This window comes from Gasterosteus aculeatus, chromosome 17 (assembly GCF_964276395.1).
Source record: "Gasterosteus aculeatus chromosome 17, fGasAcu3.hap1.1, whole genome shotgun sequence".
Classification (NCBI taxonomy): Eukaryota; Metazoa; Chordata; class Actinopteri; order Perciformes; family Gasterosteidae; genus Gasterosteus; species Gasterosteus aculeatus.
In genome coordinates this window covers 9,455,220-9,480,766 of record NC_135705.1, presented here as the reverse complement: position 1 = coordinate 9,480,766, position 25,547 = coordinate 9,455,220, and the positions used below count along the sequence as shown (strand labels likewise).

The 25,547-nt window shown below is 43.5% G+C and overlaps 1 protein-coding gene across 2 annotated transcripts in view; it reads right to left on the bottom strand.

Annotated features, from left to right (window-relative positions):
• Positions 1-25,547, bottom strand: part of celsr2 (cadherin, EGF LAG seven-pass G-type receptor 2) — a 49,281-nt gene that overhangs the window by 13,596 nt on the left and 10,138 nt on the right. For both annotated transcript variants that reach the window (XM_040203514.2, XM_040203515.2), the window contains exons 2-6: positions 16,011-16,697; positions 9,013-9,235; positions 5,433-5,548; positions 5,223-5,311; positions 277-434 (exon numbers count right to left, since the gene is read on the bottom strand). In XM_040203514.2, coding sequence (XP_040059448.2) covers positions 277-434; positions 5,223-5,311; positions 5,433-5,548; positions 9,013-9,235; positions 16,011-16,697 — 1,273 coding nt within the window. The remainder of the gene's footprint in view (positions 1-276; positions 435-5,222; positions 5,312-5,432; positions 5,549-9,012; positions 9,236-16,010; positions 16,698-25,547) is intronic.

Below are 25,547 nucleotides of genomic sequence, written 5' to 3'. Positions count from 1 at the left end.
TTACACACCCGAGGCTTTTTGCTCTGCCGTTACATCATCGGCACGCATGAAACATTAATCACAGAGGGTTTTACAGTGTTATTTCCCCCCCCGGCGATGATAACAGAAAAAAGGATCAACATCCCAATGAAGGGGAAAAGCAAAGCTTTGCACCCCGGAGATGTGGAACGTCGTCTCAAAACAAGTTTACTCTCCCTTTTAATGAGGAAACAAAGTAATCAGTTAAATTATTGTGGTCGGCACAGAGGACATTTTGATGTTATTTGGTGGACTCACTTTTTGGATCCCGACTGGCTGCCCTGAGCGGAGCAGGTGTAGTTTCCGATCACGTGACCGAACCGGAAGGCCACGGAGGCGTCACAGTTGTCCACCGTCACCACAGCGACCTTCTGGTCCGAGGGTCCCTGCGGCAGGCCGGCCTGGTTCAAGATCGGCTGTGGAGCAAGAGACAAACTAATGAATATCTAGATTGATTAAGGAGCGCCTTCCGCATGTTTCTGGGGAGGCGCTGGTCCAAACAATGGACGATATGCACAATGTCTTTATGCGCACCGCTGTTATTCACACAAGTCTTTCTGGCCACTTCAGATCGTTCGAATGTACGGCTATGTTTCTTTTTCAAGGATCTAACCAAACAATCTCGATGTTTGAGGGAATTCAATTAATTATTCATCGTTAATTCAGGTGAACACAGTGTTTTCATCTCTAAACATCCCAGAGTATCTGTAGAATGTGAGAACTCACCGGTTTTAAACATAAAGTTTTACAAAAAACTGGAAAACAAAATCCGTTGCTGCTATTTTTAAGTATTTTGGTCAACAAGCATTTATAAATAGGACTCAAAAAATAGCATTGTGAAAACATATCATTATTTTGCTGCGTTTAACACGGGATCAATCCATGAAGCGGTGCAGAAAATAAAAAACTAGAAAAAGCAGCTTTGAAAATAAATAGTCTTCATTCACTCCCAGTTCAGCGTTTGCTTTGTTTTTGAATATTTTGAATAATTCATATCGTAACACATCCAGCCAAAAGGCAGCGGCTGGGAAGCACACACACACACACACACACGCACACACGCACACAGGAGGTGATCCCTGTCGACAAAGGATCTTCTTCATTGTCTGAGGAATCAATGGGGGAAGCAGCAAAAGGAGGAGGGGTCGGCGGGGGAGAGAATGATGATCCCGTCAATAAAAGGTTGTGACCTCTTTTCAAACCGGCCGGTTTCTCTGAGGTCACGTAGAGCACACGTTAACCCCGAGTGGAGGTTCGGCCCGGCGTCGCAGAGCTCACAGCCGGCCGGCCTGCAGGCGAGTGACTCCGCTGAGCCGTCAGCTGGTCAGACAGGATTTAGCAGGAATTAGCTTGTATCATGTGGAGAGATGATATAAAAGAGTTGGTTGCTTTGAAAACACATTATGTGTTTGTTTTTTAATTTGACGTTTTTAACTAAAATAGATCCCTGCCACGGTCTGCAGGGGAATACGGGAATTTCTATTTCACCGGCAGCTCATCTGATCCCTTAATTTAAAAGCTCATTTAAAAACAACACCAGTGAAAAAGCTTTGGCAGCTTCATCGGGGGAATTTTAAGAAAGAACACACCAAGCAGTATATTAAGGACGGCACTCCTGCAATTAAACAGGATTTCCTCGTGGAGTAGAGTAGATTAAATCTCTGTGACTCTAATAATATGACTCTGCAACTGAGGCCGTGGTCGGTTACATTCCTGCACGCACCTTGTGTCTCGTGATCACAGAGTGATGATGGTTAGTGATGTGAAACCCACAAGAGCAACAATAAATAACCTTAAACCACCCGGCTGTCTGTCATCACAGAGTCTCGCTTGATCATTCTTGTTGAAACACAAATGTAATTTCAGCGTGCTGGTTGGGTTGACACATTAAAATATGTGTGACATAGAATACAGGGATAGAGTACAACGTTATAGTCCCGTACTAAGAAAGTAATAAATGGGATAAAATAACAAAACACCAGCAAAGCACGTAACAAATAACCCGGGCTACAGGACGTATAGTGGTGCTTTGAGGTAGATGATAGGGTATTAATGATAATATGACAACATCACGCAGGACGAATATTAGTGGTGTTCACCATCTTAGTTTGACAGTTGGCAATAAACACAAAGTAGAGCTGAGGACGATGGTCACTAGTTTCTGCCTCATAAACCGAAGCGGTCAGCAGGATTCATCCACTGAGGAGCACGAATGTCAGAATATATGTGATGTTATGAAATGCACATCAGACGCAGTTAAATACGGAATAAATACTATGAAGACGCTAATGGTTTTATAGTGGGCAGTATTTTGGGGGCCATAGAAGCAACTGGCCTGCTTGCTCCTCAGTCTGCAAGTACAAATCGCTCTCAATCACCGTTTCCAAGATTCACAAGCCCACTTGAAAGCTGTTGAGTCACAGAAGAAGATAATTACTTTCCGAGGCTCTCTATTGGCTGACAGCTGTACTAAGATATCAGAAACATTCAACACATTTTCTAGTTCAACAGGCCCTGTTGTCAAGCAAATGTTCCCACAGGAAGTCTTATTGTCTTCTTCACCGAAACATTAACTCACTGTTCAGCACAGAAATGTTAAGCAGACGGAAGACTGAAGGTGGCTTTTTTTCCTTTTCAGCTGATGGTTCATGAGGCCAATTTGTTACAAATTTGTTGATGATGAAACAAGCAAACACGCGGTGTGAATTGCCAAAGGCGAAAATCATCCGACATGCTCTTTTCCACGGTTTTCCCTTTCCTGTGAAAGCTCTGGAACAGGCAGCGCTCCAGATTGGACGCTCCTTTCACTGACCTCTGCTGTCATCAGTCACGGCTGTTGACTCTCCCATAATGACTGTCTGTCTTCCTGCTGCACAAAACCTCGTCTTGTCAGCGCTGATTGAAGTGCACATATTTGCTCAAGACTACATTAAACACTGTTGTCGCTCGCCGCTACGGGGGATTATGGGAATATGAGTTCCCCGTCCGTGGGGGTGACGGAGGTTGCGCTGGAGGAGCGTTGCAGCAAGCAACACAAATATGGGATGTGAGATTGACTAGAAACACCATAGCAACAAGAGGGGTTGGCCCTGAAGCGCGGCGTCCCCGTTCAAAGCCCGAGTCAATACTTCTCTCGGCTTTTCTTTACCCTCCTTTCGCTCTTCTTCTGCTCCGCTTTTCTGTCCCTGCCGGAGAAAAGAGAGCGAGAGAGGGGCACCTTCCCCGGGGCCGCATCATTCACTGCCCCGTGGTCCCAAAGGAAGCAGAGCCAAACACAAAGGCAGCGGTCATTGCCATTCTCCACAGTCCCCCACAGTCCTGAAAGCCACATTTCAATCTAAAATGCCCCCTCCCCACTTCATCATGCCCCACCCCGCCCCCCCGTGGACAGGGACGGGTCAGAGTGGGCCGCTGTGGGACACCTCCAGAGGGAGGAGCCAGGGTTTTACCTCAGCAACTCGCAGGATGGGGGACATTACAGGATTAGTTCAGCCAGCGCTGGGATGTTTGGTACCATCAGTAAGATGTACACTCAAAGTAATCAGTAAACTAGTTACGTTTTATGAGTCATCTACAAACCTATGAAATCAAATGATAATCTCTCTCTCTCTCTCTCTCTATCTATATATATATACATATATAAAATGCAGGATATGAATTCTTGTTGCTCACCATTAAAGATGACATCACACATTCACCAAATGAGTCTGAGAGCTCAACCAGTTGCTCTTCAAATCAAACTGCAAACATGAGGCACTTGTTACTGTACGTGTGCAAAAGTATCATTAACAGAAAAATGCAGACATGCAAATATGCAGCACCGTTACAGATGTAAAACCAAGTCAGCAAAAGTAAAAGCTCAAAAGTCAGTTCTCTTCCAAAGTGATTCATGAGACTAATGTGTTCTGGGCAGAGAACCATCAAAAAGTTGACAAGATTTCACCCCTTCATCACTTATTCTGGCTAAAATCTGACACGGCCGTGTTATTATAGACACTGAATAGAAAATTTGAGCAGTGGGGGTGTTGCCTGGCAACATCTTTATGACGCAAAGTGACCTCCTCAATGGACTAAAATGTGACATCCTGTGTGTTGGTCCTGGGTGGTAAAGTATTGAGCGAGCAGAGACAACAGCTCCATACATTCCTCCACAGATTGAGTTGTTGTGGTGTTCCTTCACAGAAATGTATTAGTCGAAGCAAATTTAGTCCAATCTGACGACGTCTGGAAAAACATTGACTGCCCACTCACTTGTGTTCATTCACCCCCCCCGCTGTGTCTCTCCCTCTGTCTGTGTCTAGTTGGCTCTTTCATGATCATCAGCAGCGCATCTTGAAGACGGAGCGCAACTTTCTTACACGAGCAACTCCACGACAGTCCGTCTGCACGGACGTGATAAGAGAGTTCTCACGACAGCCACAACAAAACTAAGCGCTCAGTCCCCTGTGGAAGGGCGAGCCAGTGACCCAAATTTCATTCTAATTATTTTCGGTAACTATGTCTGGTATTTTCCTGCCACACCTGATGAGGAGCGAAGCAGACAAGTGATTAAACCAGAGGTATGTGAGCTAGAAACAATTAAAGGAAAGAAATGAAAAAACTAACCAGAATAAGCGATCTTCTTTGAATGATATTGGGAAATATATTTAGGAGAGAGTTAGATGATGATATCAAATATCAAGCTTTAACCTGGTTAGCTTAGCTTAGCATAAAGACTGAAAAACTGCCTAGCGAGGTCCAAAAGCAACGTAATTAACACATAGACCCAAGTAAAACCACGTGTCATTTTTCCAATTAAAGTTTTTGTCAGCTTAAACAAAAGCTATAAAGTGTTATTAGTGAGATTAATAATCGTAGATCATGTGTATTATTTTAGGAGAAGGCAACGTTGGCTCTGAGTTAAACAAACCGACAGATTTGAGAGTGGTGTCAATCCTATCAGATAATTATCTTCATAATAGAGACATAGAGTTTAAAAAATGTCAAACTGTTTCTTTGAACCAGAAAACTTCAAAGTTGATTCTAAATTGAAGAAACATTACGAGTACATGTATTAGATATTTATTTACTTTACTATACTTAAAGAAAAAGTATAGCATTCAATGAAATGTTTTTGATAAACCTGCATGAATTTAAATGTAATTATAAACCAAGCCGTATAAAACCCCCGTAGAAGCATCTGGCCTGTTTGTTCTGGATCGTACCTTGTTGTAGTAGTGCACCTCCACTACGTGCCACTGGCCATCGCTGACTCCCCCGAGGACGTACGGAGAAACCGTAGTTTTAGTCTCGCCTGGGAAACAGGGAAGGAGGTGAGTCACTGCAATACACTCAAAATAGCGAGGAAACAGACAGACAAAACGCTCACAGTGAATGACATTGAGATTGAGAATGCAATGAACGAACTGTCCCACCTGCAGAGAACGTCAGCTGTATCTGCTCATTGATGATTTCCATGGCGAGGAAGTCATGTTTCTCATTGAAGCGGCCGTTGTAGAGTAACAAACCATCGGGATCTTTGGTTGCAAATCTGAAAAAAAAGATGCATTTCTCACAACCCAATCCACTGTATTATTGTTTTATCCGTATTCACCCTGTTTTACATTGTTGTTACATATCTTAGTAATAAGTGATAAGCTGATGTGTAGCGTATTCCTCCATTTTTGCAAATGAACCACAAAATACTTACTACAGTACAGAAAGTGTATTCATCCGCTGCTAAAAATTGTCCCTAACAAAAACATATTTTCTCTTGTGGTATCTATGGTGCAAATGTGCACTGCTGTTGGCCTTGCCTCCCATTAAAAGAGAACAAAAATAATACAGTGACCTATTTAAAAATATCCGTGCCAGTCCCTCATATTTACCTTGCATACATTTCACAGTGGGGTGCTACAGTAATACGGTGTGACGTGTAACTCGCCATCAGGTAGACAACGACCCAACAAAGAGCACTGAACAGATAATGAGGTTAATCATGAGCACAAGGCCGAGACAGAGGGAGGGGAAATAAATGACATCTGCAGAACAGTCAGACAGAGTCAAAGAAATACAGAATCTGCCTGCCATTACATTACATTACATCACGGAGCGACATTTCATGACACATTGAGACAAAAAACTAGGGCAATGTCAAAGAAGCACGCGTGGGAACGCATCACCTCAAGTAAAGAAGGAGCACACAGGAAGAAATGACGACAGAACCAAAATGTACGTTCTCGTTGAGGAGAACACAGACGGCTGTTTGCACCTCGATGGGGAAACCAGATCTCTCAGGGCCGTCGTGCTGCATGATTCTTGCATATTAATGCACATCTCAGTATGTCTGTGCTGTGGACTGTGGACCAGACAGCAGTCGGTGCCGCTCTTAATCACAGCATGTGGGGATCATATGGTTTAATAATATCACCTGTGGTCTGTGGTCATGAATCTGATCCTGTGCAAATGGGTCATTGGGAGGTGTGAAACTTCATTATGATTTTAAAAAAGTTGTTAATAAATTCAGCTATAACAGGATTTATTGATGATCCATCCCACGGGTGACCCACCAATGAGTCTCATGTGCACATCTGCAAACCGGGAGCCCTGTGTGGCTCAGTGGCGACTGTCATTTCTGGACTTTTACTCCACTAATATGAAAGTCTTTAAAAAAAAAAGAAAGAAAAAAAAAAGAAAATATTTTAGCCCAAACGGAGCTGCAGCAGATTTTAATTAAGATATATTTTTTCTCTGAGGATGTTAGTCATACATCCAAATATCTACACACGCTCTCAGACAGCATGAGCCAACCTCCTTCCTTCAGACCTCAGGGTTTGAGGTTGTAGCGTACATGAGGCTGTTAGTGCAGTATTCTTGAGCTAAAGAGGAGCCGGGGGGCACGGCGCCACTGACCTGCTTACTGAGAACAGCAATAATCATGACCTCAGAGGACAGAGGATGCCGATGCTCCAGCTGATAATAACAGCAGAGGCAGAGCACTCAGACGGCGTCTACGTATCCAGCAAAAAATACAGACCGTCATCTAGAATCATGATCTAAAGTCTCTCATTCTCCGCTAGGCTTCCAGTCTTTGGCGGATCGATTTAAAGGGTTTCTCCACATTGCCCCACTAAGCCCTCTGAACTATGAGGGTAATCAGCCGGAACTAAATACCGCCTCAACTGGCATCACTGCGTCTCACATTAGGCACCCATCAGTAAAAATAACAACCAGTCTGCCCTTATGTAGGAGGCCGTGTCACGCTATGCTAACATGATGCATTTGTGCAGTGGGGAGGAAAAAAAACAAAAAACGAGCCCCTTATTGATTTCAAAACAAGTGTAAAATGAAGCTAGAAAATATTGGTTGAATGATAAAAAGTGCTGAGAAATAAATACTTTTATGAATATTTATGACCTTAAGGATGAAGATGTGACTGGGTCGATCCAGACTATATTAAATAATAATAATAATAATATAGAATATAATATTGAACCGACATGCATTTTCTAAAGAGAAGGAATCCTCCAGAATTTGGCCTCACAAGCCTCTAGTGAGTTTGGTTCAATTAAGATTAAACGATGATCCCAAAAGAGAATGAACCTTTATGTCAAATCACAGCCCGAGTTGTGGAGCTCAAAAGCCAGAGCTGTGAAACAGACCCAAAATCAACCGTCACTCTGAGACATTTGGTTCCACATCCGGAGCCGCGCGTCATAACAGAAGCTCTTTCTAGGGGAACCCGATGAGTGTGATCAGGTAACTGAGGCGGCTGGTCGCCCGCCTCGGGCTCTCAGGCTCGTTCACAGCTTCTGTGGCCTGCCACTGAAATTAAGACCATTTTCAAAACAGGTTTGAGCAGTTCTCCATCAGAAAAAGGCCGTACCGAGTCTCGTTTAGAGAAGGGCCGAGTCCATAAAACTCACAGGGGGGGATATTATTTCACGGCTATTGTGAGCGCCAAACACGGCTAAAGTGACGGGTTTCACAATGAGTGAAGCAAAATGGCGGGACACATGTGATACGTGTTGTGACAGATATCAAACAGAATACTCAATCAATGGGAAAAATAATCATAAATAATATCTATGAATATGTTTAGAGGGACTGCTACAAGGTGAAAACACAGATATACTAGAAGTTAAACTACCTACTTTTAAAACTTTACAGGTTTTTCTTTTTATGCAGCGCTGTAAAAAGAAGGAACCTTGGGCTTAGATCTTGTAATCTATTTTTACAAAATTCTAATTGCGGCATGAGATAGCACCTCCAGCTCTCACCGAAAGTGCCAGCGTTAGCAATGACACCGCTCACAGCTCCTGCTATGAATCCTGTAAATAGGCTCCTTTGTAGTCTAGTTGTGTTTCTCTTCCCTGTAATATGACATGCAATGGTCTCTATCTATTCCCCAGTACAGTATTTCAAAAGAAAGGTTTGATATGTTGGGAAACTAAATTTCTATAAATAGGGAATATTGATACTCCCTCTCATGTTGTAAGGCTTCTGAATCCAGCTACAAACATCATAGTGGTTTCAATCTTCTAAACCAAATCTTTGTATGAAATAGAAAAAATCTGTCAATTACTTTCAATAGATTCTAAAAATTAATAAATCCTTAAAATGGCTCGACATTCATCTAAAGGGCTGCCTGTCCCAGTCTTGACCTTAGTGAGTGCGACTGTGCGGAAACGCGTTGACCAGTGACCCTGACTTAAATAAGATGGACTACTACGGTTCAGCATGTGGCTCTAATGCGCAGAGGTTGTGTGTGTATACGGCACACTGAGTATAATCTGTTACCACTGTGCCGCTACAGGAGATGGCATTCGTTTGGCGAGCCCATTTTTCCGCGTTACGGTTACATAAATGTGCGGCGGGGGCACTTCATTGGAGGGAATAGCTGCAGAGTGTGCAGAAGTGGGACGCGGGGGTGGATGCGTTTTACTGAAAGGTGGCGGAGCGGCGCAGGTGAGTCAGGTGCGCTGCAGCTTCTAGCTGCGAGGCGGAAGGGCTTACGTGAGAGAGAGGGTGAAGTGGAAGCGCTGGCGGAGGCCCCTGAAGGTCAGGAAGGAGTGCGGGGGGAAGTTGCGTGTGGTCATCTCGCAGTACGGCTTCTCGTAGCCGCCCGCCGGACAGTCGCATTTAAACCCGCCGACCAGCAGGTTGACGCAGGAGCCGCCGTTCTTGCAGACTCCCGGAGCACAGCGGCCCGAGCGGGACGACAGCTCGCAGCGCTCTCCTGGACGTGGAGAGATGGATGGAGAAGGAGGAAGGTGGAGAGAAATGAGGATTAATATTGTTTTTGACAAGTCACATCACCCGAGCCCCCTCAGTGCCCCCCCCAGGGGACTCCACATTGCTATATGCACGCTTTGGGTCACTGCAGCGGTCCTATATACCCCCCCCTCCACCCGCTTGGGAATATGGTTACAGTTTGTGCTGCATGCACATTTAGGGGGACAACTTGGTGTCTCATTACAGGGACTTTATATGTTTATTCATTCAGGCTCTGAAGACATCAAATGCAATGATTGCCGTACCTGCAGACTGTGGTGGTTCATGATCATGATCAGATTAAGCTTTATGATGAGTTTTTTAAATTAAAATGCCAATCAGAAATAAGTAGTTGTGTCCTCATCCCATCTGTCATTTTTTTAATAATTCTATGTATAATTGATTTTTATAATAAAGACCTGTCAAGCCTTTCTTAAAAGACAGCCAAAGGTGAGTAATGAGTCACAAGTAGACCACTTTTATAGACCACGATTATTTATATAATCACATAATAGCTTTTTTCTTGATAAATTGATAAAATAATGTCAAAAGTGACCCAAACCCAATGCTTTTACAAAAGATCAGCTAATCACATTCCATTCCGGCTCTATGTAAACATCATTTAACCCTTTTCCTTACCAAAACACATCTGGTTTATAAATGTGAGTCCTTATAATCAGTCTTTCAAAATCAGATTTAATTCCATCATATAAAATTGAATACAAGTATACTTCTGTGTGTTCCCATGTGTGTGCTGGAATGTGTGTCAAAGCTTCTCAGTCAGCAGAGTGGAAGACTAATGACACACACACACACACACACACACACACACACACACACACACACACACACACACACACACACTTCATCCAACACCACTGAGACATCATTTACTCTGACTATTAATCACTCTATTCACGGCGGTGAAAGAAAGGTACTTTGTTTTATTGCTGTTGTTGAGTTTTGTCGATTAAGTCGTAACAAAAAGTCAAGAGACGCTGAATGAAACGTGGACCTTTTTGATAATGAAGCTAAATATCTTTTGATTTGATTTTGAAAGATTGTTTTAGATCTCAAGGACGAAAGAAGCATCATACAGACAGTTATGATAAGCTGCAGTTTACATCAGGGCAATACAAATTCTAAAAGTATATTCATTATTATTTCATGTTTAGAAATAATGATTTCATTATTTTAAATTTGGTAATAACAAGGCTAAATACATTCTATCAAGATACAGTATTTACTTTTTCCTGGTAAAAGCTTTCATTTAGAAAGGACATTTGATAAATGTTTGACATGTGAGAAAATAATCCTTCCGCCTTGAAATTTAAAGAAAAAAAACCCCTGAATTTACCTAAAAAACGAGGTATTTTTATTTATGCTTTAAAGGGAGTATTGATCCTTAAGACCCCAACAACTTGCATTTCAACCTGAAGCCTCACTGAGAACGTCATAAGTTTACTTACACCGTCTAAAGTGTTATTAAAACATATGACACGTCAGGGTGCCGCGTCTATTCCAGGCGCAATAAAATGGAGCGTAATCACAGATCCACATGGTCGGCTCATGTCGATTGACTTCTTACTGACGACAAACAGCCTCCGCTGGCCGCCAGGCCGGGAAATAACGCTTTCTGCTACAGAGGTGCCTTCCTTCTTATTAATGCAGCGTTTCGCTGAAGGCAACAGACTTCTTGTGTTCCTCTAAGAGACACAGTGTTCAAACATTGTGTCGGCAAACAGAGCTGTGCTTCACTGTGCACAATACATACTGAACAGGTCATTTTGGTGCAAATGTATATAAATCTCACTGGTGTACCTGACGACATGCTTTTTCCGTGTTGACTTCATCCCTGTGGGGCGTCTCCACCACAACAGCTTCATGTTGCCAGGTGAGCAGCCCAGCGGGGCGCGTGATGCCTCACAGTCACAACTCTACAGAATATCCTCATCAATAATTCAAACACGTCTCCTCTGCTATTCCTGCCCCTCTTTAAGCCCACACTATGTTTGCTGCCAGCGTCAATCTTTTAGGCAGAAAATTATACTGAGATAGAGTTTGTATACAATTTGTATCTAGACAGGAAACAAAAACTTTCGAGTTTCTTTTTGAACATAAATCGATAGCATGAAAACTATATAGAAGCAATGACTTTGGATGAACATGTCAGCTCGTGGGTGTAATCAAACTGAAAATCAAAGTGTGACGGGATGGAAGACACGTTCAAAAATCCCCAAATGCTATCTACTAAATGAAAAGCTACAGCATTCATTATAGCTAATTATGACAGGGAATATGAGTCCAGATATCTATAGCACTGTCTACACAATAGTCTCGTTTTTCTGGAACCCACGATAAAAATCATCATCATTTATCTGCTAAATGGGTTTGTAGCATATCAGCGCTCTTTGAGTTAATCGTGAAAAAACAAAAAAAGACTAAATGGGACCAATAGGCCTGATATGTGTGCGATTAGAGTTCATTCCATCGCTGCAGAGATCCACACTATAAACACCATCTAGGAAGAGTAAACAACCCAATGGCTTAAATACTCAAGACTCAACATGAGATAAATCAACAGATGTGATGTCACTATGCGCAACCTGTGTGCAAGTGGTGTTTGTTCAGAGATCAGCGGGTGTGTCTGAGCTGCCAGGTTACAGGTGAGCATCATCCGGTGGGTGGATCGTCATGACAACCACAACCAGCTGAGAGCAAGATCCTCTTCCACCACAGCACAGACCAAGCGGGTCAAAGCACAGCTAACTGGAGCAAGAAGTCAGTGTAGCGATTGCTGAAGGATATACTGCAAGAATTAAGGTTTGTGATGGCAAATTATGCGATAAGCTGATCAATGAGTAGATGCATGACCTCCAGCTCGATTTATGATGAACTCTTCTTTCCTCATCGCAGCACATATATAGGAAACGTACCAAACGTTTGAGGTCATTACGGCAGCAGTTATGACTGGGACCCGACATCTTCACGTTGGCTTTTTGTCGAGGGAACCGGGTCGATGATTGACCTACAAAAACATGCCATCCCTGCACCACTTTTGTCCCATTGAGTTTCACACGGTGATGAATACAGATTTTAACTTACTACAACTGGTTCAGGAATCTGCATTGGCTGCTAATGTGTGCGTCTGACAATGTTTGTCTATTCATGTCATCTCTCAGAGGCAAATTCAAGAGTCTTTCAGGGCTCGATATGTGATCATTTCAATTTTGGTGTGAGCTGATGTGAAAGCGTTCACCAGTTCTCGCCGTAAAACACGCCTGCACATTATAGCAGCACAAATGGATTCTCGATAACTCAATGAATTACGGGAGACAAAAAGGGACTTTCTCTTCACATGTCAGCAGTTTGCTGATGAATGATCATCACAGACGCAGAATGGTGCGATTCACTCACTTTCATCCAGATGGAAAATAAATGTACTGCTCACGTTATGTGTTTCACAGATAGAGAAACATGAGAAGTAAAGTAACATCTTGTTCAGCATCTACAGGATGACTCACCAGACAAATCATTCACTCGGCCCTTCTGAGGGCACCAAATATGATGGCTGTGTTATATATATATATATATATATATATGTATCCTTTTTTCCTGCCACCATCTGCACCATCTGGCAACGCCTACGATACAACAGTTACACACACGCATGCACAAATGTGCACACACACACCTCTATGTACCATTAACACAAACATTCCTCAGATTGTCTTTCAGACATAATCACAGCTTTTCAGCACTTAGCCATCCAACCGAATCACAGAGAGCAATTTAGCACTCGGACTGACAAAAACGCACACACACACACACAATCCTCCCAGCACGGTGCGGAGACTGGTGAACTCAACGCTCACTGAGGCAGAACGATGGGAGTTGTAGATCACAGAGGGAACTACATCAAATAAAAACCTGAAGCCGGCACGACCTCGCGTGATCAGACGGTCTGACAGCGGGATTCAAACTTCAAACTGGTCTTAAATCCTCGGCTACACAATCACATTCACTCTCACACAACTCGTCAAGTCCTGCGCACTGATCTAACGGCACCTGGGTCCGCGCCCTCTGCTGATGGAGATTAATGTGGGTGGTTGTGGCTCCTGCTGTATGATGAAAAATGTGCCCACTTCACCCACTCGCGCATTGGCTCTCTGTCTGCGCAGTTTCACATTAAAAGCACCCACAGTTCAGCTGCAACACCCACCGCTGAGAACAAGAACACGTAAGTGTCCCTCAACCTGGACTCTGAGTGACTGAGCCCACACATTCATATGCCTGAAACTATTCCAGGCCTCACAAACAGCATCATAAATAGGTGGAAAAACCTTTTAATGTTTGACAAGGAATAATGGAAGTGATGCCATTACAGAAAGCAAAAAGGCAACCGTGTGAATGTATATCTGCCCTTTCTGCGTTTTAGTTTATATATTCATTATAAAAGGAGTTTCATTATGAAATGTATTTAACAGTAGTTTTACTTTACATAACGGTTTAACGTGGAAATGGGATATTATAACAAGTGAACGTAAAGGGATTACTCATCAGCCCTGACGAGTAGATGAGAGGAGCTGCTTAACATCTGCACATAAACATACAGATTCTGCCCCAAAATGATTCAAGTAGGAAGATAAATACCAACCATAAGAGAATACATATGTAGTATTCACAATATATAACGGCTTTATCTGAATTTTCAACAATCGGTGGTGGTGAATAAAGAACAGATATTATTCTTAAATAAAAGTCCCAATACAACACAATATTGATTGAATATAGCTTGTATTAACAATCAGTACGCCATCTGTTATTATTATTAACAATATGAAACTGTAAAGTTACTATTGACTCACGCTGGCGAATATATGTAGTGGACTAAAGTGAACAGTTTAAATATAATGTGGCACCGGACCTCAAAGCTGCACTTAAGTGCGGTTCTTGAGTCGGATTACTCGTTACTTATTTCCTTTGATGAAGCAAGTAGCTCTGTGCTTTAAAGACGAGATGAAACTCTAAATCACATTAAAAAGTCAGGGTTTGACCCACTTAACCTCCCAACAAAAAGATGGGGCAACTACCCAAATATGCATAATGTATAATTTAGCATTTTCTAATTTCTCCTTTTTCCCCCTTAACCATAAAATACGTGAGCAGACTGTCTTTAATCCTTTGGGAAGGTGAAACATCTTTGGAGAGTGAATAATTACTAATTCTGCTGCTGTGATAAATGTATTTGTTGTTATCGCTGAAAATGGAAGCTTTTTTTCTTTCCATCTCTACAGATTATGTGCTTTGTGATATAAATATCTTTTTTTATCTCAGGTATTTCTTTACCACAGGGCATTTTACAATAAGGGAACACTGCATCTGTAGCCTTCCATAATTAATACTTTCCTTCCTGTATCCCACTCAGCGATGCAACTACTGGGTTTTTCTTCACAGACTAATGATTTCTCTCAAATCCCCAGTTGCCAAATAGACATCAGAGAGCATCTTTCTTGCTGTTCTTTGAAACGCAGTCCACTTGTATACAGCTCAGGGGGAGTTTAGAGTGTAGGTGGGAATAACTACGTAGGTATTACAGGTTATTCAACGGCAGCCTAAATAGCACAAAACAAGATTTTCAGAATACAAGAACTTAATTCATTGTTATTAAAAAGATTATAATAATTCCACTTGATCTTGTAAATAAACCCTATAAAGACCAAAAAAACAACTACATTTATTTCGCACTCAGCTCCAATTACTTTAATTAAATCTAGATTTAAAATGTACAGAAATACAGCAACGGTTTACTTCCGCTCTGGCCGACTGCAGCAGTGACAACTGATCAATAACTCATCACTCAGCCTTTGTCTGCAGAGCGTACAGGACACTCTGCTTTCTTTCTTTTAAAAGGGCCAGGTCCAATAAAGAGCTGCACAGGGGAGTGACGGGGACAGATGTAGACTTTAATGTCCCCATGGGACCTTTGTGAAGGAGAAGAAATTAACATTTTGAAGGCTTCATGTGTGCGCAACTCGGCAGAAATTGTGCACTTTCACCTCTTAGTTGCAGGACGTTTGAAGACGGGAGAATTATTCAGTGGGAACTCACAAGGGAGCACAACCCCCCCGCCTCAAACACTGATGGTTCAATTATGGCTCAGAAACTGTTGCAAACCAGACACGGAGGGTTCTGGATTCATAAAACCTCGTAGGGAAAACTTCAACAAGGTGTCGGGCGGAGGAAACATGCCATTATATATATGAAGTCAAAGCTAAAACGGCCAACAAAAAGGTCTAATGTTTCATTTACTTTTCACTTCTCATACATTTAATTTTGCGATTCAAAAACACAGGCTCTCTGACGCAGTAGTCTTCTTCATGGATCATTAACTAACTTTCAACTTAAGACGTGTAAACTTCAGCTTTTTGTAGCATTATTTCACGTATCCATCACACGACTCAGCTGGAGACAAACATTTTGCAGCCAACTAACAAGGTTAGAGTTAACTAGCCAGCCAGCCGGTAGCATCTGCTTCTCACAGTTGTCATTTCAACCGGAAAGTTCAGCGTTTTCCCACTATGAATGAAAACCATGCCTCTATCTACCTGTGTGGGAGCCCAGGGACTGAAATGACGGTCAATCAATTGATGATAGTGTTGCAAAGTGCATCATGTGCTGTGGGATATTGTAAAGTTTGGCAGCCATAGCAACAGTAACCGGGGCTCATCGGTAATCACCTGTGTAGTCCTCCAGGCACTCGCAGGTGAAGCCTCCCTCTCGGCTGCGACACACTCCGTGAGGCCCGCATGGTTTGGAGTAGCAGAGGTCGATCTCCGTCTCGCAGTAGTCCCCCGTGAAGCCGGCGGGACAGCGGCAGCGCAGCCCGGCGATGGGGTGGATGGGTCTGAAGAGGATGGTATCCGACGCGACGAACGGCGCCAGGCTGTCGAACTTCAGCACGGACACGCACTTCATGTAGTTCTCGCACGGCTCCCGAAGGCAGATGTTGTCGTCGAAGGGGAGGACTTCCTGCGAGGAGATCCTGGCAAGGAGGCTGCGGTTCAAGTACAGCCTCTCCTGCAGCTCCTCCGAGCCGAAAAACTCCCCCCCGCTTTCCACGGCCCCGCCGGGCCTCCCCCCGGCCCGCTGGGGCCCCTCCCCCGGCGCCGGCACGGCCACGGACAGGCTGACGTTGAGGATGCGGGCGCTGACGTCCGTGTCGTCTTGGACGTTAAAGATGACGACGTCTTCGGGGGCGGCGGAGAGGACGCGGGCGACGCCGTCCAGGAACTGGGCGAGCAGCAGGGAGAGGAAGCGCTCCTGGGAGGTGTTGGCCAGCCTCAGCGTGATGCTGTTGGACAGCATTTCATCGGTGATGATGGTGACTTGGAGGAGACACTGCGCTGATACGGAGTGGACGCCATCTGTGAAACACCAGAGGAAACGCAGATGTCAGACCAATGGACTTAGTTGAGAAGAAGTTGATGATTCTGGTTGGAATTAAATGTACAGCCAGTTTTATATGTTCTCACTGTGATTTTTTTTATGCTCTATATTTCTGAAAAAATGAAAACATTACAACATGTCAGTCTGTCTCTCAATACTTATTAGCAAAACCTCTAAAAAAATATATCATCTTCAAGATGAATACATGCTTTAAAGAATAAACACCAATAAAACAGCCGGGTACTAGTTTCTTTTAGCAAGCTTTACTCAGAATAATTACTGTATTTTGGCAGACTTTCTTCAGACATGAATTACACACCTTTACTTGTTTAGCTCAGGATGATGCACGTGTGACAGACTGAGAACAAACTACAGTGCCTGTAATCATTATACTCATTATAAAGTACGCGGATGTGGTTCATTAATGTGCTTTCAATAGCTGTTGTTTGACCCTCTATGGATTTGAAGCTCTGGCATAAATTGAGCCAGGAAGATTATTCTCCGCCGTGTTTACCTCCTCATTACACATCACCTGATTAACAACGAACAATAATCTTGGCTTCATTTTAATCGATTCTCCTGCTGAACACTTGGGTGGGTTCAGGACATTCCAGTTTTTAGTATTTTCAATCTCGGGATCTGTTCGTAATAACAAAGATAAAGAATATCAACAGATCAGATCTTTAAATGGAAGGATGCTTTTATGCATTTATTTATTATTAATTGAATTAAGAAGATTAACTAATAATCTTGACTCTGAAAAAATAAACTGCAGCACCAACACCCGTAGCAGCTGCTCCAGCAGTAAGTCTGATGGATGCAGGTGGAGTTTCTCGCTGCTGCTCTTCCATCACCGGGTTCAGTTCACAGTCACACCTTATTCATAAATTGACACTTAAATGAGTATAAACACTTTTTTGCTCAAATTCGTGGCTTGGACAAGTGCTTCTTTGTTTTGCTTTTTTTCTCTCGTGCCAAAACAGATAACAGACGTATGCCAGGACTAAGTAGAGCTTTTCTTTCAATACATTCCAAGTTCCTAATCAGCAATTTCACGCCCGTATTCACAGCTCCCTTCCTCTTTGCTTTGTCCGGAAGCCGAGATGCTGCTTCATTATACATGCCCTCCTGAAAGCCTCAAGTCTCAAATTCAACAGTTACAGCACTTTTTCAGCCCAGCAGATCTTGTCTTTTATCTTTGGATCCTGATGATGTTTTATCTTCCATACATTTAGACTGAAGACATGCAGCGCTTTGTCTGCTATTATACAGTATCTTTGGACCGTACGCTACATTAATTCCCGTGATATGCCTTTAATCAGATAAACAAGTCAGCCTGGTGATCTAGATGTTGATGATTAAAACATAAATGATTCTTTTTTCATTGACTGTGTAAAGCTTGTTTTTCTACTCATTTACAACAGAACCAAAACTGCGCTGAAAGTCACTGACGGCCGCAGGAAGAGTCCTGATCACTGACGAGTGAATTTAGAGCGAAAACAGACTCGATCCTCGACCGTCCGAATCACAAAGAGCACAAAGGGAAGTTCTGTGTGTGGCTAACGAGCACAAAACGTATGGAGTCTTTTTCCAGCGGACAGAAAAAGTCTGCCACAAATGTACAAGTTGACCTGGATCACGGATATTAAACGCTGCACTGAGCTCTCTTTAGGTCTGTGGAGTGATTCTTAGCATTACCGGATTAAGAACCCTGGTTAATTTCAATTTCTGTTGTTTAGCCGTTTTTCTCGGACTGATCCCTGAATTAATTCATTTGTCTCATCATTTGTTGATGGACTTTATGAGAAAAGTGGCATTAGTTTAAATGGATGATAAATACACTAATTTGAACAAAACTGTACGGCTTACGTGTATGGAAGTAGTGTGTATTGTGTGTAATTATGCATGTATTAGAGTAACAGTAGTGCAAGTGGAAATAGGTCCAAGAAGTGAGCTGTTATATCTTTTGTTATAAGTTTGCTTAACCATTATTCTTCATATTGGTCAGACCAGACCACATAATACTGTAGTCGTAGTTGAGTATAATTAACCCAGACACTGTGTTTTATTGGCTATTAATTTAAGATTTGTATTTGTAAGTGAATAATTAGTTTTTCACTCTAAAGGTCACAAAGAGACCGATATCATTTTGTCGATGTCACCGCTGGCTCCCAGTTTTCTGTGGCCTCAAAAGGAAACACAAAACTGGCTTAAAAATCCAAAGTGTCACAAAAACAAGCTTCGCCCACTAAAATAATCAATGGGACGCTTTGTTTTTTTGGGCTATCTGGATAGAGGCCAGAGAGCAGAACCTGCAGGAATTGCGCAAACAAACAGCACGGCCCAAAGTTACCAGATCCCTGTTTTGGCACTGGGCAAGTTTAAACACAGAGCGCCAAGGGAGGGGGGTGAGGAAAGGGAGGGGAGGAGGAAAGGGAGGGGGGGGGGGGGGGGGGGGGTGTGTGTGTTCAGGGTGGGTCACAGAGGAAAAGAGACAAAAGCACGCTTGACACGGCTTTAATCCTTCTGCTTTGAGTCAAGCGCTTCCAGCGCAGCAGTAATACCTCAGCAGAGGAAGTGGGGATGAATCAAAGTACAGAGACGAGCTGGGTCGCACTTTACTGTAAACACACATACAAACAGCACTACACACACACACACACACACACACACCTGAGTACACGGGGAAAGATTTGCATAGAAGAGGGGAAAACATGACAGGGAGCCCCGAGAAAGGCAGAGCAGTTCATAGTTTAGGCTAAACTTATTCAGTTGAATATCATACGTGACAAAAAAAAAAAGTAAATCATAACATTTGAGAGATTTAAGGAGAATAGTTTCCATTTTGTTTCAAATGGTTGATCAACTAGTAATATGCATTTTCATTGATTAATCCTTGAATAGACTAATCACTTTGGATCGCATTACAACATTATAGTACTTTGGTGTCATATTTGTAGATGTTCAATTTGTTTTAAATAGTCATCTTCATACCCTTGAAATACAAGAGTGTTAATCAGCAAAGTGTGAAACGCTCACATAAAAAAGGCTATTTTAAAATCAAGTCTGTGAACCAGTTTTATTATTATGTTTCCAGGTTTCAGAGAGAGGAGTGTTTCAACCGCTGAGCCTCACTTGAGGCAAATGTAATATTGAACGCTTTACAGTAAAACAGGGCTGTTAAAACACTTTTACAGCATCAAACCAACTAGCGAAATCCTTTGTAACCTGAGGAAACAAACCAACAATGATCTAATCCCTCCCCTTTATATCAGATACTCTGCAGCACAAGCAGCCGGAAAACACACCGCTCTCAGGGACCGGGGGCCCTCAAAGGTTAGAGCCACGATAAGGACAGACATCGGCCCAATAACGTCCTCTGCCAATTTGGCATTTTTGGTCTGGAGCTCCAGACGGAGATGCAACGCTGGGAAAGTGAGCGCGAGGAGAATCTCCTCTGAAAGGAGCCAGACCGTCCTTCAAAGAGGTCATTCTTCACGGAAGGATCCTCCGCTCGTGAACGGAGGGGTAAGCGGAGCGTTTTGGGCCAAAGAGAAGGAAGAAGGGGGGCGGGGCGCTTAGTTAACGACGACCCAAGGTGCCAGCTCCGAAGTGTGACACTGCTCCCGGCCCAGAGCTCGGCCCCTCCGGGCCTCTGGGTGCCAGGAATGCTCTCAGCTAGAGTGGCGCCAGGGAAAAGATTAAACAGACAGTGTAGCAGCAGCACTGCCAAGGCTGTGTACATCATTGTGTGCGTGTGTGTGTGTTTGTGTTTGTGAGTGATTCACATACTTTAAATACAGAGGAAAGTACTGGAGTACTAAAGTCATTGATGACGTTTTTATGTCATTAAATGAAGTAGAAAAAAAGCTAAATCTGTATTTAATGCGGAGATCACCGATTCCAAAAACTCAACGGTAACAGTTTCTGTTCTTCTGCTTTTAAATCAGTGAGATGATTTGTCAAAACATGATCAAGCTTCATCAAATACACACATCAAGGAAGCGTTTGGGCTGTGACTTAAAACGATACGGTCAAATCCTTCAGCATATAGAAAGCATTCTGCAGGTTAATTTTACTTGCAAAGCCACGAAACCCTCTTACAACCAACGGAGTCATGTAAACTAAGCGGGTTCATTATAATTTACAGAGAATGTCTCAGAGACACACAAAGGCCAAGTGGAGGCCTGCACACAGAAAACATAAATTTACAGCAAGAGGGGCCGAGGAGGGGAGGTGGGCAGCCTTTTATCTCTAAAATATTAATGAAACCCAGTTCTAACCACTATGAGAATTATGACCAACAAACACCACACTGACACAATGTTATACAAAAGGCAGAGAGCCTTTAGGACGACGTCATTGCTAGAAAGACCGTTAAACCAGTATGTATTGATTTCTGATTAAAACCTACGAGGGGTCTGAGCCACCGGTGATAATAAACTGCTGAGAGAGACAGAGAACTAATCAATGAGACTGGCCTAATTAGACCACAAAGTTACCATCAAGTCTCCCAGTTGAATCCCAGAAAATGTCAATGTTGTGGAGGAAGATCAGGAGGACAGCGTGACCAAATTACTGACGACAGAGACGTCACACTTTGCCAGTGACAGTTCACCGGTTAATCAGGCTCTTCTCGCTCTGTTTTTAGAATTGTATTGAGATTTTCGTTTTTCGTCTTGCCAGAGAGAGGAGACAATTGGAATGAGACAAGAAGACATCCGCAGACCCACAATTTCTGTAAGTCCGAGCTGAAGAACCACAACCGAGTGGACAGATGCAGCTTCACCTTCAGAGGGCTGAAGGGCACCTCCTCCAGAGAGCCGTCTGCACGGCGTCACTGCAGTTCTCTGCTGCGAGCCTCACAGAGACACAAACCACTGGAACATTACAGAGGTGTCCGTCAACTAAAACCAGAAGTCAAACGACAACCAGCAGAATATTCAATGCATGACACCTAGTTTAAGAGTTGTGATGTAAACAAGCGATTCTCCAATACTAAATATCATGTTGTGATTTGCTCAGAGGTCCTTTAAACAGGGCAGCAGCTCACAAGAACAAGACCTCAAAACCTGGCTGCTCCGCCTCCTGATGCGCAGGTTAATCGCTGAGCCAATGAAAGCCCCTTCCAGTTATTGTGGGGAGGGGAAACACACTGCAGACGCTATGAAAATACCATTTATCATCATGACAGTGGAGGGCCGATAAATAATCGCACTCAACCGTCTCTCCCAAGAGGCCGTTCATCACGTGTCCAACGGTTCCACGTAAGGAACCAACAAAACCCGGTTATTCTGTGATCCGGAGCGCCCAATACTGTGTTTTTCTGTGTGAAGAAGCGTGTCACGCTGAGAGGGGGGGGGGGGGGAACCTCCGGGGTAAAAAGGTAACTATGTTGAGCCTGACTCGGTTGTTCAGTACGCTGCAGTGTGTGCAGCACGCACAGAGTACTCACTAGATCAAAGAGCGCAAAGCCGGGGACCCGTTTCCCGAGATCAATAGGGAGATCATGAATTAAAAATCACGTTGGAAGGATCAGGCCTGGGGATCTTTGCAGTTCTCAGCTTTTATTGCTCCAAACGCAGAGCCGCTGTGCTAACTGTAAAGTCTGTAATAAGTTTGTGATTCAGAAATGAGCACGAGGAGGGTTTGGGCTCAACCTGCTTATTAAAGCTACATTTAAAAAGAATAGAATAGACACATTTATCCAGCAACATACTACTACTCAGTGATGAGTAGGAGTAAACTTCAGGCTGGAATCTACTGAATTGTTCCTTTTTATAAAAAAATCCGTACCTTTTACTGACTGATATGCAAAAACATGTGAAATCTTTCAAGTAGACTTTAACGTGAAATACTGCGAGAGTTAAAGGGCGCAGCGGGAGATGTGAGGCAGAAATCTTGAAACCCATCAACTATCCATCTGGCAATAAGCCTTTTGGGGGTGTCGGGATGAGGGCAAAGGCCAATATCTTCAAGTAGGTCTGTCTGCGGCTGCACAGCAATACATGACATGCCTGTAACGTGAGAGCGCTCTTCTGATGTGCGGGCTGCCAGTGAAGCGGATCCCTGGATGAGGGCGATCCAGCGCCGGCGTATGATGGGAACTGGATACGCCGTTTAAGGCGGACCAGGAAATTGTAATCACAGGATTCGGCCTCAAACGCAAAAAATTTACTTCAAAGCCCGGCGCTCCTCCTGGGGCCTCGCTGCCGTCGGGCCAAAGCGCGTCCGCGGGCCGATCATTGTTTAGTGTGTGATTAGAAATTTGAGACGCAAGAACTGAGCTGGAGTTCTTTGCCTTCATAATGCAAGTTGAATAGGGGGGGCGGGGGTGTCTGCCATGTCAGACTTTAAAAGACTAATATATTGATGACATATAAATACACAAAATAGGGAGGAAATGAAAAGAAAACGGCTGGCGTGGCATTAAAAAGAAAACGACATTGGAGTGAAGCCGGGACGGAAACTGCTGCCACTTGAAAGGGGGCATATAATAAAAACATAATAAGAAGCCATTAGTACCATAATGGCAATTGCAGACAATACATATGTAAGGAAAGTGAATGAAAATAAAATATTTGCTAGTTTTTGTTGTTGACAAATGTAACAGGTAAAAGTACCTTATTCTGAAACACTGAGCTTTTTATAAGTGGAAGAACATCTGTCTCTGCAGGAGTTACTAACAGAAGGCACCACAGTAGACGAGCTACTTCGCTCTGAAGCTGCTGTCAAAAGTATCACGTTTGCATTCTGCTCACAAGGTCACACAGAGACAACACACACACACACACACACACACACACCAAACAAACAAACACAGAGTCGTGACCTGAGAGTACACTCCCTGTGGGGCCGACAACAGGACAGTTTAATTCAATTACTATTATACACTTTGCCCTTGAATGACAGACAACCACACACAGGAATTACTGCTGCTCTTCTACTGTCAGAGACTGACAGATACATCACATTTATTTCTGAAGCCTTTGACTGTTCAGAAATCAGCAGCTCCCAAGTTGAACAGTGAAATGCGACGAGCCGGAAACACTTGTTTAAAATAACAGCAGCCAATCGGAGCCACAACTGTTCTACACACACTAACTTAAAGGAAAGGAGGCGCTTATGAAATGTTTGTGAGAGAAACACCATTTCCATGGAGGTTCATTCATTTCCATGGAGATTATTTTTGTTTTCCTGTGAATTGGCTTCGAAATGTTGTTCCATCTGATTGTGGACAAGAAAGCCCCCAGCGGGACAACATGTTTAATCCTCATCCTCAATTATCACTCCGGTACAGATGAAGGAGAAAAATCTGACACTTAATGAGGGCTGATGTGGGTTAAAGACCGAGGGAGCAGAAGGCCGGCATGATATTGAAGCTCTGTGGCTCCTTGTTTAAAATAGTCTTGTACCCTCCAGATCTTATCAGATGCCCCCTTCTTCAACACCGTCGATTTCATTTAAAAGCCGGCATCTCAAGTCCTGCTGATCAAAAGGGAAGCCCTAAAAACGCGGCCCGGGGGCAGGGCTGCTTGGATTAACCCGTGCTGAAAGGTGAACCACACTCAGCCACTGCCTGAAAGGAGGCCGAGCAGAGGGAGGGGCGGGTTTTTCATTTCATTACTCCGATACCCCCTCCGCACCGCTCCCACCCCCTCTCCAACGGCCGACGCTGACACCCCCCCACCTCATCCACCACCACCCCCACCACCACGCTCGGCATAAAACACTCCAACAAACCCCACCAGGCCTCCCACCTGCAGCCGCACACACGACAATCACAAATCAAGGCTGAGGCTCAATCAGCCCAACATCAGTTCCTGTGGATTTTTGGAATAATAATAGACCCCCCCTCTCCGCACCGCCCCAACCCCCCGCCAGCAAAAGCCCCCCACTCAATAGAAGACATCCTCCAAGCTTTCCCATATTCTCTATGAACCTCAGAGCCACGATGTATAATGTTTAACCGGTCATCACATTGGATCTTCACATACCACGAGTTCAGGGTGAGTCATTAACAACATGCTAATGTTTAACAGGAAGAGACGCTCCATGTTGAGCTGGACATTGAGTTTCGGTCTGTATTGTTTCTGAATAAATCAGCTGTCCCAAGTTTGATTTGTCGGATGCGCAACAATAACAGCGCTATGTGTCAACTGGTGTTCATGGCCACTAGTGTAACTTGGCAGGAGAAAATCCCGTTAGATGCAACACTGTACAAAAGAACCGCTCATCGCCGTGTGACATCACACCTACACAGACTTTAGATTTACCACATAAATGGAAAGGGACACATTTTCGTTGCAGCCTTTCAACATGGCTTTAACTTGTTAACACAAAAACTAAGAAATTACTTTTTGAACAAAGCATAAAAGTGAAGCTGAATCAACTTGAAACCAGTTTTTATTTCATTGCTTCATTAAAATATACACCACCTACTATAAGACACTCTTATTTAAAATAGATATTGTTTGGGTTTCGAAGCTGAGGCTGTTAAGAAATGAGTATCCTGCGGGGCAAAACATACCCGAGGGCAGAGACAGTGTTAAAGCTTCTCTAATCACCAAAACATTATTGCTCGGGGGAAAACTTCTGAGCACATGAATGCAAACCAAAGCGGATATGAGCTTTATTTGGGATAAAAGCTCCTCACCTCCGCCAGGTTGAGAACCTTGTTGTTGGTTAGATTGTTGGGAAGAAAACAGCGACACAAAATCAAACACGTCTGAACACCCACAGCTCGCATGCAACAGAAAACGCAAATCTCTCAAGGACCGAATAGACAGCTGGAACTCCCACGTAGCAGATCTGCTGTGATGTTACAT